We start from the raw sequence: 14,814 nt of genomic DNA on the forward strand, positions 1-14,814 counted from the left end.
TGTTTTCATTGACAGTGAGCTAAACTTTGACAGTCACATGAAAGCAATCACTAAATCGGCATTTTATCACCTAAAAAACATTTCCAAACTAAGAGGACTTATGTCAAAAAATGATCTGGAAAAACTTATCCATGCCTTCATCTCTAGTAGGGTTGATTACTGCAATGGCCTTTCACAGGCCTGCCAAAAAAGACCATCAAACGACTTCAGCTGGTTCAAAATGCAGCGGCGAGGGTTCTCACACGAACAAAAAGAACAGAGCACATTACTCCAGTTCTAAGGTCCCTTCACTGGCTTCCAGTAAGCTACAGAATTGACTTTAAAGCATTGCCGCTGGTGTACAAATCTCTAAATGGTACAGGGCCCAATTACCTCTCTGATATGTTGCAGCGGCCTAACCCAATCAGATCTACCAGATCGCAACAGAAAAATTTACTATTAAAACCTGTTGTTAAAACAAAGTGTGGTGAAGCAGCTTTTAGCTACTATGCAGTGCAGCTATGGAACCAACTGCCAGAGGACATTAAAAATGCTCCTGCTGTTGGCAGCTTCAAATCTAGATTAAAAACCAGGCTGTTCTCAGATGCTTTCTGCTAACTGATTAATATTGTCATCTTTACATGTTTTAAACTTTACTTAACTTTTACAGTCTCTGCATGTTTTAAACTTTACTTAACTTTTACAGTCTCTGCATGTTTTAAACTTTACTTAACTTTTATTCTATTTTATTCTGCTGTTTTTTTAAACTGAATTTTTACTTCATTTTATTATTTTATTTCTACTATTGTTTAATTCTTATTATTTTTCTTCCCCATTTATTTTATGTAATTTTATTTTCTATTGTTTACTGTTTTGCTTTTACTTCTGTAAAGCACATTGAACTACCACTGTGTATGAAATGCGCTATATAAATAAACTTGCCTTGCCTTATCCCATGCAGTAATGCTGCATGCACTTCAAGAAATAAATCTTCCTCAAATTTAGATTAATATCATTGTGGATGTATATAAAAACTCGTTCATTCAAATTATCTGTAACAACATCTTAACTGATCCGATTCCGCTGAAAATCAGAATTAAGACAGGCTGTCCATGGAGTGCGGTTAACTTCATCCTGGCCTTAAACAACTGGCTAAAATGGATACAGCAGTGCGCGCCTGCGGGGGTGCGCTCTCCAAACCCGGTTCAAGGATATGCAGATGATGTGCAGCTAGCATCGAGAGACGAGGCCGTTATCAACCAGATGCTTAACCACACAGAGACTTTTCTGCAGTGGTCCAAACTGGAGGTGAAACAAGCCAAGTGTGCTGTCTTTTACGAAAGGCGCAGTGGAGGCAACCGCTGGTACTCAGCAAAATCAGACAAGCCACCAACATTTACAATATTTCAAAAACCAATACAAGTTTATTCACGCTACGAAACATATCCATACCTCGGTCACAAGTTTAATGTGGCAGGTGACTGGCAAGAACAACTGGTGGAGCTTACCAGCGAATATTCAAATAGGCTGGATCTCATTGCCTCCAGCCCCTTACCCATCATCATGAAGCTTCAGGCCATCAGAGAAATCGCCCTGGTGAAAATTCAGCATTTATTCGCCAATGTCCATATTCCACAGAAGACACTCATAGATTTAAATAATAAAATGGTGCAACTGGTAAGGAAGTGGCTTGGCCTTAATACGCACTCAACTAGAGACATCATCTTTCAGTCACGAAAGGATGGTGGTCTGGGTATTGCGAACATTGAGTGGGTATACACGGCCACGAGAACCAGCCACCTCCTGAACATGCTACATAACAGCGACCTGACAGTGAGACAGACGGCTCGTGCATCTCTTATACAACATCTTAACAGGTGCAAAGTTCCAGTCGCCAGGGAGGGTGAAGAGCAGTTTTTTGGGGTTTCAAATTAAAAACAATGGCAAACTAAACATCAAAGCTGCGGGATTCGGGGTGAGATCTGATTGGCTTGATCTAAACGATTTATGCAATCGTAAGGGATTAAACCTGAAGTGGGCGAGACCAGACAGCGCACCAGTGGCGCTTCAAAACGTTGTAACAGACCCGCTCACCTACCCCCACGTCACTTACAAACTCCACGACACGTTACAAGAGCTATCAATTGAAAGCGCGAGAGCAGCCATACTCAAAATTTGGCGATCTCAGAGCGCAGAACATTGGACAGGCCTCAGGCTACAAGGGAAACTGGCGTGTTTACCATACGCAAATCACTCCCTGCCTCATACTGTATACTCCAACACCTCAGTCGGTGAGGAGATCCTCATTTTTACCATCAAAGCCCGTCTTCAAGTGCTACCGACTAAATCTAATCTGGTCATCTGGTATCCATCTAGACATCATCCACATTGCATTCTCCATCTCACTACCCATCATAATGAGACAGCTGCACACATTTTAAATGGATGCAACTTTTATAAAGGTCTCTATATAGCACGGCATGACAGGTTGGTGGACCTGGTAACAAAAGACATCAAAGAGGTGCACAGACTTTCAATAAAAATCCATAACCACTGTGCAGTAAAAATGGACTGGTTTAGCGCTAATCATGAAGACGCCCCCTTTAGTAACATTCCAAACACCCCTGACATCACCATTATAGCTGCTGACAATAAGAATATTATTGTTGTGGAAATACAGTGGGGCAAAAAAGTATTTAGTCAGCCACCAATTGTGCAAGTTCTCCCACTTAAAAAGATGAGAGAGGCCTGTAATTTTCATCATAGGTACACTTCAACTATGAGAGACAGAATGGGGGAAAGAATCCAGGAAATCACATTGTAGGATTTTTAATGAATTAATTGGTAAATTCCTCGGTAACAAGTATTTGGTCACCTACAAACAAGCAAGATTTCTGGCTCTCACAGACCTGTAACTTTTTCTTTAAGAGGCTCCTCTGTCCTCCACTCGTTACCTGTATTAATGGCACCTGTTTGAACTCGTTATCAGTATAAAAGACACCTGTCCACAACCTCAAACAGTCACACTCCAAACTCCACTATGGCCAAGACCAAAGAGCTGCCAAAGGACACCAGAAACAAAATTGTAGACCTGCACCAGGCTGGGAAGACTGAATCTGCAATAGGTAAGCAGCTTGGTGTGAAGAAATCAACTGTGGGAGCAATTATTAGAAAATGGAAGACACACAAGACCACTGATAATCTCCCTCGATCTGGGGCTCTACGCAAGATCTCACCCCGTGGGGTCAAAATGATCACAAGAACGGTGAGCAAAAATCCCAGAACCACACGGGGGGACCTAGTGAATGACCTGCAGAGAGCTGGGACCAAAGTAACAAAGGCTACCATCAGTAACACACTACGCCGCCAGGGACTCAAATCCTGCAGTGCCAGACGTGTCCCCCTGCTTAAGCCAGTACACGTCCAGGCCCGTCTGAAGTTTGCTAGAGAGCATTTGGATGATCCAGAAGAGGACTGGGAGAATGTCATATGGTCAGATGAAACCAAAATAGAACTTTTTGGTAAAAACTCAACTTGTCGTGTTTGGAGGAGAAAGAATGCTGAGTTGCATCCAAAGAACACCATACCTACTGTGAAGCATGGGGGTGGAAACATCATGCTTTGGGGCTGTTTTTCTGCAAAGGGACCAGGACGACTGATCCGTGTAAAGGAAAGAATGAATGGGGCCATGTATCGTGAGATTTTGAGTGAAAACCTCCTTCCATCAGCAAGGGCATTGAAGATGAAACGTGGCTGGGTCTTTCAGCATGACAATGATCCCAAACACACCGCCCGAGCAACGAAGGAGTGGCTTCGTAAGAAGCATTTCAAGGTCCTGGAGTGGCCTAGCCAGTCTCCAGATCTCAACCCCATAGAAAATCTTTGGAGGGAGTTGAAAGTCCGTGTTGCCCAGCGACAGCCCCAAAACATCACTGCTCTAGAGGAGATCTGCATGGAGGAATGGGCCAAAATACCAGCAACAGTGTGTGAAAACCTTGTGAAGACTTACAGAAAACGTTTGACCTCTGTCATTGCCAACAAAGGGTATATAACAAAGTATTGAGATGAACTTTCGTTATTGACCAAATACTTATTTTCCACCATAATTTGCAAATAAATTCTTTAAAAATCCTACAATGTGATTTCCTGGATTCTTTCCCCCCATTCTGTCTCTCATAGTTGAAGTGTACCTATGATGAAAATTACAGGCCTCTCTCATCTTTTTAAGTGGGAGAACTTGCACAATTGATGACTGACTAAATACTTTTTTGCCCCACTGTAGGTTATTGTTTTGATTTATACAGGGACACTTGTTACCACTCCAAGCGTTTAAAATACCAGCCACTTTTGGATGCAGTCACAAACCAGGGCTAGAGGTGTAAACTTGTTGTTCTCGTGTTTGGCAGCCTGGGACATGGACATAGATTTGCCCTGCATGGGCTGCAATTCTGTGGACTGAATAAGGACAATTCAAAAAAACTTGCCAAGTATTGTTCAATCTCTGCCGTAATAGGCAGCATATCAATCTGGAGAAGGAGATGCCATGTGTACCCTTAACCACGCCTATTTTTACATGTTTACCCCTAACTATCAATACAGTGTAATGTATAGTATGGGACGCTTTGTGATTGACTTGTCCTAGTTAATGCATAGCAATGGATGGCACATGACATTTTGTGATTGACCTGTTCTTACTAATCCTATGAAATTACTTCCATCAGTATTTGGATCTGTAATAAGAAATTTCCCTGTGTTTAGATCCAAATGAAACTATTAAAATGTGTATGTGTAAATGTGTGTTTACTGTGTGTGTATATTGCGTGTGTGTGTGTGTATTGTGTGCGTGTGTATACTGTGTGTGTGTGTGTGTGTGTGTGTGTGTGTGTGTGTGTGTGTGTGTGTGTGTATTGTGTGCGTGTGTATACTGTGTGTGTGTGTGTGTGTGTGTGTATTGTGTGCGTGTGTATACTGTGTGTGTGTGTGTGTGTGTGTGTGTGCGCGTGTGTATACTGTGTGTGTGTGTGTGTGTGTGTGTGTGTACTGTGTGTGTGTGCATGTATTTGTGTGTATTTGTGTGTGTGTGTGTGTGTGTGTGTGTGTGTGTGTGTGTATTGTGTGCATGTGTATACTGTGTGTGTGTGCGCGTGCATGTGTGTGTGTGTAATGATAATCTCAGTCAGCCACTCGATGTTTACAGCAGGTTGTGAGTGTGTTGTTTGTAGAAGTGGTTAGTACTGAAGAACATGATGAGTGTGTGTGTGTGTGTGTGTGTCTTTTACTACCTGGCGAGACACCAGAGCACGAAGCCGAGTCCGCAGTACGGGTCGAGGCAGATGGCGAGTTGGCGAGAGGAGTACAGCTCACACTGCAGCTTTATGGAACGACACAGAGCGCTGACCGCCGAGTGAGAGATCTGATAAACAACCAATCAGACACTCAGATCAGGGTCTCTAATTTGCATATGAATGCACATGCATAACTTCTGGTATTTTAATTACAGGTTCAGTTGTTTCTTTTCAGTTAATTACATCTAGCAGTTTGTTATTGCGTGCTGATGATGTGTCGTGGTTTGTAAGACGGCGGAGTGTGTGTTCTCACCTTGACTCCTGTGAGCATGCCTGTGGTGGACACACTGAAGTCCAGGTACGCGATCACGTCAGCAGACGGAGGCTTGTAAAGGTTTGGAGGACGTTTACGAGGAAGATCATCTGAGAAATAAAAGCAGAGTGTGAGAAATAACCATGATTAATTCTACAATACAGCTCTACAATACTCAATACTTAATCAGTACTCAGTTCTCAGTACTCATGCTGGTGAAAGGAGGTGGAATGTTTAAACACATGAAAAGGGGTGGAAAAGGTAAAGAAAGATGCAAAAGTGTGAGAAAATAATATGAAAACTTTAAAAAAAAAGATAAGAGTGAAAAGTGAAAAGGGCATTTTGGGACGTTTATATTTACAGTGAAAGCTTATAATTTTCCAGAATGTGGCGGCACGGTGGTGTAGTGGTTAGCGCTGTCGCCTCACAGCAAGAAGGTTCCGGGTTTGAACCCAGCGGCCGGCGAGGGCCTTTCTGTGCGGAGTTTGCATGTTCTCCCCGTGTCTGCGTGGGTTTCCTCCGGGTGCTCCGGTTTCCCCCACAGTCCAAAGACATGCAGTTAGGTTGACGTGGGGCGGCCTTGGGCTGAGGTGGCCTTGAGCGAGGTACCGAACCCCTGACTGCTCCCCGGGCGCTCTGGTGGGGCTGCCCACTGCTCTGGGTGTGTGTGTGTGTTCACTGCTTCAGATGGGTTAAATGCAGAGGATGAATTTCACTGTGCTTGAAGTGTGCATGTGACGAATAAAGGGTTCTTCTTCTTTAAAAAAGACAAGAGCTCTGACAGATCTGTTTCCACAGACACGGTTCCGGTGCCGGATTTAGAACCGTTCCACACACCATTCAGTGGCGAGTTCATTTGCAGTCTGTGTTCAGCAGATTCCCCACATTCGTATGGAGTTTATGGAAGAGTCCACGTTGGGGGGGGAGGGGGGTTTTCGTACCTGTGTCTATGATGATGGGCCACGTTTTGATGTTGACTGAAGCAGCAGCTTCTTTGGATCTGAGGATCTTGGTGAGAATCTGAGTGGTGAGGATGCAGGCGGCTTTACTCACCTGGAAGAGACGGAACACACACTGACTGTCCCCCAGTCACCCCACAGCAGGCTGTACCATTTCAACAGACTCAACTCCACTCATATTCAGAGCTTTATCAGGAATAGACCAAAGCATGATGAAGCAGTTACTGTTACCTCTCTGACGCTGATTATTTTCCTACAACAGCACAGCACTATGTCATGGATTTTCAAAAAAATGTATTCAGGCTAATGCATCAAACAACGGACATCACATTGTTGATTGAGAAATACAGTTTTTGATTGACAGATAATACCCGTTTTATGACTGACTAACTAACATTCTAACCCAATATCTCACACACACACACACACACACACACACACACACACTTACGTCGATGATCATGCGGACTGTAGGCAGTGTGGCTGAGAGGTTCTGTGGGTGTGGCGGCCTCACGGTGACGGGAATACAACCAGCATACAGACAGCCATAAAACGCTGCAATCAGATCAATACCTGCAAACACACACACACACACACACACACACACACACACACACACACACCTTTTAGTACGAGTAAACATCTAAAAACATTTAAAATACTGAAACTGATGATAAAATAACTAATTTTTGACTCTTTGTAATTTTCTCTGCTTAATAAAGTGACAGATTTTTAACATGCTGTGTTTTCTGTGATAAACAAACAGCTATGATGGCTGATGTCCGCTCTATAACAGTACACAACATTAATATTCATTACACACTCATTAATATTCATCACATATTAACATATTTATTCTTTCTTTTTTTTTTTACTTTTACATGGGTGATGGATGTCAATACCAGGTCTGATTAGGATCTAGTTACAACTTAATAGATGAAAACATTTGTGTGTGTGTGTGTGTGTGTGTGTTCACCTGGTGGGTATAACAGCACAACGTTCTCTCCAATGCTAATTCCACTTCTCTCCATGAGAGCAGCAGCGATCTTCTCAGCTCTTTTGTGAAGTTGTACACATGTAGCTGTGCAAACTGCCACGCCCTGTACACACACACAAATAATAATTTAAAAATTATATATACAATCACCATCCATATTATTAGAAACACTTGTACATTCATGCAGTTATCTCATCAGCCAATCACGTGGCAGCAGCACAGTGTAAAAAGGTCACGCAGATTCAGGACAAGAGCTTCAGGTAACGTTCACATCAAACATCAGTCGGTCCAGAACAAGATCCTGAGGCCATCATGGGCACGGACTCGCCCAAACTGGATTAGAAAAAAAATATCACCTGATGGTTTTCCAGTCTTCAGCTGTCCGGTGTGGACGAGTCCGAGCCCATGATTCTTATTCTTGGCAGAGAGATCAGAGTTTTTCTTCATTCTGATGTTTGGTGTGAACGTTAGCTGAATCTGTGTGATTATATACATTGTGCTGCAGGTGCTCTGTGTGTGTGTGTGTGTGTGTGTGTTACCTTTGCATTCAGCAGTACATAGAGCACATGGTCCGGGTCTGTCTGTGCTCTCCACTGCAGAGCCTCCGTCAGGTACTGATGCTGAAACACGATGGTGAAAATAAACAGTGATCAGTGAGGACAGCAGTTTAATTATTCACTCATTTGAATATGTTATCGTTTCCATAGTAACCACATATTCAGAGTGGCACACTGAAACATGTAACTGGTACATTGTTGTGGTTTAAAGGAATAAAACTCAGGACATGCTGTTACAGGGAAATAATCAACCGCTGGGTGGCAACAGTCACCATTTCATCACAACATATTGACTTTGATATAACAGACTGTGTTTCAGTCATACAGCAGCCTGCTGTCGTATCATAAGAGCGACATAAACATAAGAGTGTGATAATAATGAAATAAAACTACTACAAGAGTGTCATAAGACTGTCAGAGTTACATAACTGTGACATAACACTGTCATAAGCGTGACAGACTGTCATAACAGCATCATAAAACTGTCATAAAGCATCAAGAGTGACACAAAACTGTCATAAGGGCGTCATAAGAGCATTTTAAAAGCGTCACAAGTGACATAAGACTCATAAGAATGACAAACGCATCATAAGAGCATTATGTCACTCTTATGATGCTCTTATGACCATTATAGAGTGACATAAAAGCATCATGAAACTGTCATAAGAGTGATATAAGACTGTCATAAGAGCATCATAAGTGCATTATAGTAGCATAAGACTGTCTTAAGACTCAATAAGAGTGATAAGTCATCAGAATGCCATTAGAATGTCATAAATGTGACAAAAAACTGTTAATGAACTGTCATAAGAATCATAAAAATGTCAAAAATGACTCATACATTCTCACCAGCTACTGCTCAGAGTTTTATTAGAATGTTAATAGTGTCAAAATTAATTGGTAGTGTTCCAATCAGCATGAAAGGAGAGTCTCCTGAAGTACAGAAAAGCTCTTAGTGCTCCGAGACCACGAAAATCTCTCCACCCTCATAGAGGAGAACAAAAATAATCCGAGATTCTTATTTAATACTGGAGCAAAATTAACTAGGAATAAAACCACCACAGAAACACAAACACCACTGATATACAGGAGCAACGACTTTCTGAATTTTTATTCAAAGACAAAACTGAAAATATCAGGCAAAAAGATTCAGACTATAAATTTAATAACTAACCCTGTAGATAACAATATCAAGTCAAGTTTATTTGTATAGCGCTTTTAACAACAGACATTGTCACAAAGCAGCTTTACAGAAAATTATAGACTTTAAACATCAGCTAATTTTATCCCTAATTTATCCCCGTGATAACTGTATCAGCTCAGTGAGTCAAGTGTTTTATTCCTCTTCAAGGGACTGAACTAATTTCACTAAATTCCTCATCAAAATCATCAACTTGTGCACTGGATCTCTTTCCTACATATTTAAACAGAGAACACCAGAGGCAATCAAACCTCGTCTAAATATAATCAGTTCTTCCCTGAGTACTGAAAAAATGCAGAAAAACTAGTCCATGTTTTCATTCCCTCCAGGTTGGATTATTGTAATGCCTTACTGTCTGGATGTTCCAATAAGTGCATAAACAAGCTCCAGTTAGTTCAAAATGCAGCAGCAAGAGTCCTTACTAGAACTAGAAAATATGACCCCATCACCCCTGTCTTATCCACACTGCATTGGCTCCCAATCAAATTTCATATTGATTATAAAATACTACTATTGACCTTTAAAGCACTGAATGGTCTCGCACCACAGTACCTGAGTGAACTTCTGCTCCTCTATGACCCGCCACGCCTACTTAGATCAAAAGGTGCAGGCTATCTGCTGGTACCTCGTATAGTGAAGGCTACATCAGGGGGCGGAGCCTTTTCTTACAAAGCCCCACTGTTATGGAACAGCCTTCCAAGTAGTGTTCGGGAATCAGACACAGTCTCAGTGTTTAAGTCTCGGCTGAAAACATCTCTGTTTAGTCAAGCCTTTTGTTAATGGTGTTTATGAGGTAAAGGTGTAGATCTGGAGGATCCTCAGACAGAGTGTTTTGGTAAACTGGGATGTATGGATGCTGTCACTCCCCCACTCTCACTCGCCCACTCGAGTTTGTTGACGGTGTAGTGGCTGCTGCTTTATGTCCCGGGGCCCCTCATGCCTGTGTTACCTTCTGGCTTTCTCCTTTTAGTTATGCTGTCATAGTTGGTCTCGCCAGAGTTCATCTTGTACACTGTTTTTAACTATTAGGTGACACTGAGCATACGTAACAACCTGTGTTTTCTCTCTCTCTCTGTGTTGAGCTACACATGAGATACCAGTGATACTGACCCCTCCAAGTCTCCACTATTGAATAGTTCCTAAATTCAACAAATTAGACTTCAAGGTAAAACTATAATGAATTCAGAAATGTTCACCATTAAAACAATATACGGTTGAATTGAATAAGAGTTCTAAGGTGTCATAAGAGTGACATAAGTCTGTTATAAGACTGCCGTAAGCATGACACAAACGCATGCAATGCAGAGTAAACACGTGGCGATGTCACAGTGGAGAATAACACAAGTAGAGTTTTACACACATACACAGAAAAGGAAAACAATAAATGTTTCTTACCATCATCGTGGGCCACATGCACAGCTACATCCACAGGAAGGCATTAAAACACAACACACGACTCATTTATCATTCATCATTCCTTTTATAGGTGCGACTACTTTATCAGAGAGAAGAACCTGTGGGATTTGTGAAGCCCTGGTGGTGGTAGAGCTGCACGATATAACGATATAATATCGATCTCAACAATTAACCACAAAACAGCTGCCCTGCCTCTTCCACTCTGAGTGAATTTCTGTTCTCTCAGTGCACAGGAATCCTCCTCCATGTCGGAATCACACACTCACACACACACGACACATTAACCTTCATCCTACCAAGTGGGGTCCATCTGGACCCCGCACCTATATGTCTGTTTGCCATTTTAAAAATATGTGACATACTGCCTCACCGTTTTATGAATTTGTCGGAATTTATGTCTTAATTAAAACACTAAAGCACCGGAAGATCAGCTTTTTGCATTGTGAAGGTATAATGAATTTGTTACTGGGGTCCAACCGGACCCCAGAGTAAAGTTTATCTGTCTTTCATTTTATAATTGAATAGCACACTGAAAGTTAACTTCTTTTATTTCTTTTATGTTCCATAATGAAACTACCAAGGCATTCCTTCTTGGGGTCCGTGTGGACCCCACTGCTGCAATAAGCACAGGCTGCAAAACAAAAGCCCTAAATTATTTTACAATTACTTTTTTGTTTTAAATTCTGTAAGAAAAGACCTAAGTTGTAATCCAGAATGTTTTACAGCTGCATGAGCTGCAAAAATCATGTATATAATGCCAATTTTTTTTTGTGGCGCTATAATTTGCTACATGTATGCTAGTTATTGCAATATTATTGCATTTATAATACATCATTGATATTCAGCCATAGTGGATTTTGTTCTCCAATAAAGTTATGTCTGTTTGCTGCATTGAATTGGTTCTTACTGCATTGATTTCAAGGTATTCCCTCCTGGGGTCCATACGGACCCCGCCTGGTAGTTTGTGTATGTAAAATTGGCTGGTAGGATGAAGGTTAAGTGTGTTCTTTATGCCTTGGGCCCTTTAGTGTATTGCTGTTATTAATACAAGATGTTCTGAACAAAACTTATCTGGTGATTTTGTCTTTATAAGCTTTAATTTTAAAGAAAAGTATTGGGGTCCAAACGGACCCCACATGGTAAGATTAAGGTGTAAAATAGCATGGTAGGATGAGGGTTAACATGAAGAACAGTAGATTGGAGAACATCTTTAATAGGCTTTAGAGATGGAGTGTGGGCTCTGTTCGTACCTTTCTAACCAGATCCTGGTCCTCGATCATTCCCAGATCTCTTCCTGCTGCCTGAGCGATTCTCTTTCCAGCAACCAGGTTCCCAACCAGGATGGAGGCAGGACCTACACCCACTGGACACAACAAACATGGAGAAGGAACTTCTACAAAAACCCGACACTCTCAAGCCTCATCCATGTGTGAACAGATATTTCTGAAAAAATCTAGTTTTTATTCATTTGTTTAAAACAACAACAACAACAACAACAACAACACAGTGTCTCTCCGTGTAATGGCGCACAAACTTTCGGATGATGTGTCCATGTTTATTTACACACACACACACACACCTGGCTGTTTCTGGCGAGGTTTGGGCATGTTGGTTACACACGTGTGAGGGCACATGAGGATGTTGCAGGGATGCAGCGCCCCCTCCAGGAAGAGCTGCTTCGTGTCTGAGATGTGAATGCCACCCAGAGGAGTTTTGGGCAGTGTGTTCGCAGGAACCAGCGCCAGGCAGTACAGACCCACCTGATGGATGCTGTCTATCGCCTGAAGCACAGAAAATCGAGTCATCAGGTTTAAAACGAGGCTCAAAGGGAGTTTTTGTGGACATTATTTTCCTGTACACTGAGTTTGCCGTGTTTGCTCGAGTGTGAAAGTGCTGTAGTGTGTGTTAAACGTGTTTCAGGTGTCATTCTGGAAGGGAACATTGCGGGCAGGCGGCCAAATGATCCTGCAGCCACCAGAGGGCACTGGAGACCTTTCAGCTTTATCCAGTTTTACGCGATATCAACTTCAACACCTCCTCGATTCCTTCATCTGTTTCAGCCCGTGACCCGGAAACTGACTGAAAGGCATCAGCTATAAGGATGTCCCAATTCTTTAGGAAAACACTTCGAGGAATCGAGGAATGAGGAGATAAGAGGGTTCTGGATCATAAATACACTGATTCCAAAGTCTGTTTTATTTTACAAGGGACCTTATAAGCTATGCTATAAACCTACTAGCCCTGCCCCGCCCCAAAAAAGACACAATAATAAAAACCACAAATACAAAATTAATGAAAATTAAAAAAGAAACAGCGGGTATAAATTATTGGAAGAAAGTCAATGTATATGCCTTGTTTAAAATAATAAATAAAGTCAGGTGATGAGACGAATGATCTTTACTGAAGAAGCAAAGAAAATAAAAGAGGAGGCGGGATTAAAAAGTAAAGATTAAAGTAAACAAGGAAGCATGATTAAAGTAAATGAGGAGGCAGGGTTTAAAAAGAAAGTAAATGAGGAGGCGGGATTTAAAAACATTAAAGAAACGAGGAGGCATGATCAAAGGAAATTAGGAGGTAGGAACAAATTAAATAAGGAGGCGTGGTTAAACACAATGTGTAATTAAAGTAAATTAGGAGGTGTGGTTAAAGTAAATTAGTCAAGGAGGTGTGGTTAAATTAGTCAAGGTGTGGTTAAATTAGTCAAGTAGGTGTGGTGAAATTAGTCGAGGAGGTGTGATTAAAGCAAATTAGTTGAGCAGGTGTGATTAAAGCAAATTAGTTGAGCAGGTGTGGTTAAAGTAAATTAGGAGGTGTGGTTAAAGCAAATTAGTCAGGGAAGTATGGTTAAATTAAATTACGAGGTGTGATTAAAGTACATTAGGAGACACGGTTAAATTAGTTCAGGTGTGGTTAAAGTAAATTAGTCAAGGAGGTGCGGTTAAAGTAAATTAGAAGGTGTGATTAAAGTAAATTATGAGGTGTGATTAAATTAGTTGAGGAGGTGTGGTTAAAGTAAATTAGGAGGTGTGATTAAAGTAAATTAGGAAGTGTCGTTAAAGTAAATTAGTCGAGGAGGTGTGGTTAAAGTAAATTAGGAAGTGTGATTAAAGTAAATTATGAGGTGTGATTAAATTAGTTGAGGAGGTGTGGCTAAAGTAAATTAGGAGGTGTGATTAAAGTCAATTATGATGTGTGGTTAAAGTAAATTAGGAGGTGTGGTTAAATACATTCAGGCGTGGTTAAAGTAAATTAGGAGGTGTGGTTAAAGTAAATTAGAAGGTGTGGTTAAATAAATTCAGGCGTGGTTAAAGTAAATTAGGAGGTATGGTTAAATGAATTCAGGCGTGGTTAAAGTAAATTAGGAGGTGTGGTTAAAGTAAATTAGGATGCACATTAAAGCTGATGAAGAGAGAGTGGGCGGGGCTTCACCTGCAGTACTCTGCTCATCCACTGGAAGCTGTCCTCTTCACTCGCATCAGGCCTCTGTTCCGCTACAATCACAATCCGCTCATCATAGAACACTGTCACTGAGAACACTGCAATCCTGAAACACACACACACACCTGTTTCATGATATGACACAAACCTAAAGAAGGTCACACTCATGTATAAGGGTATTTCTTAAAACAGATTTCACAAAAATGTGTGGGGTTTTTTTGTTAATTTTTTTTAAACATTGCCACCTACTGGGCTGGAGTAATTGTGTGAGTGATATAAAATCTTTCTGCAGTGTTGGGATTTTTTTAAAGTGTTAATGTGGACAAAAATTATTTTGAAAACTGGTAAACCCTGAACAAGTCGCCAGGTCATCACAGGGCTGACACATAGACACAGACAACCATTCACACTCACATTCACACCTACGCTCAATTTAGAGTCACCAGTTAACCTAACCTGCATGTCTTTGGACTGTGGGGGAAACCGGAGCACCCGGAGGAAACCCACGCGGACACGGGGAGAACATGCAAACTCCGCACAGAAAAGCCCTCGCCGCCCACAGGGCTCGAACCCGGAACCTTCCTGCTGTGAGGCGACAGCGCTAACCACTACACCACCGTGCCGCCCGGCTTCAAACTTTCATGTGTGAATTTCACACTACTGGCCACT

At 41.6% G+C, this 14,814-nt stretch overlaps 1 protein-coding gene across 5 annotated transcripts in view; it reads right to left on the reverse strand.

The window, feature by feature from the left end:
- dip2bb (disco-interacting protein 2 homolog Bb) overlaps positions 1-14,814 on the reverse strand; it is a 187,916-nt gene that overhangs the window by 41,685 nt on the left and 131,417 nt on the right. For 3 of the 5 annotated variants that reach the window (XM_060920260.1, XM_060920264.1, XM_060920259.1), the window contains 10 exons: positions 14,137-14,251; positions 12,287-12,488; positions 11,958-12,070; positions 10,687-10,710; positions 8,073-8,153; positions 7,513-7,636; positions 6,988-7,109; positions 6,519-6,630; positions 5,578-5,687; positions 5,262-5,392 (listed from right to left, as the gene is read on the reverse strand). In XM_060920260.1, coding sequence (XP_060776243.1) covers positions 5,262-5,392; positions 5,578-5,687; positions 6,519-6,630; positions 6,988-7,109; positions 7,513-7,636; positions 8,073-8,153; positions 10,687-10,710; positions 11,958-12,070; positions 12,287-12,488; positions 14,137-14,251 — 1,134 coding nt within the window. The remainder of the gene's footprint in view (positions 1-5,261; positions 5,393-5,577; positions 5,688-6,518; positions 6,631-6,987; positions 7,110-7,512; positions 7,637-8,072; positions 8,154-10,686; positions 10,711-11,957; positions 12,071-12,286; positions 12,489-14,136; positions 14,252-14,814) is intronic. The other 2 variants (XM_060920263.1, XM_060920261.1) reach the window with 1 other exon arrangement.

Source organism: Neoarius graeffei, chromosome 4, assembly GCF_027579695.1.
Source record: "Neoarius graeffei isolate fNeoGra1 chromosome 4, fNeoGra1.pri, whole genome shotgun sequence".
In the NCBI taxonomy this organism is placed as follows: Eukaryota; Metazoa; Chordata; class Actinopteri; order Siluriformes; family Ariidae; genus Neoarius; species Neoarius graeffei.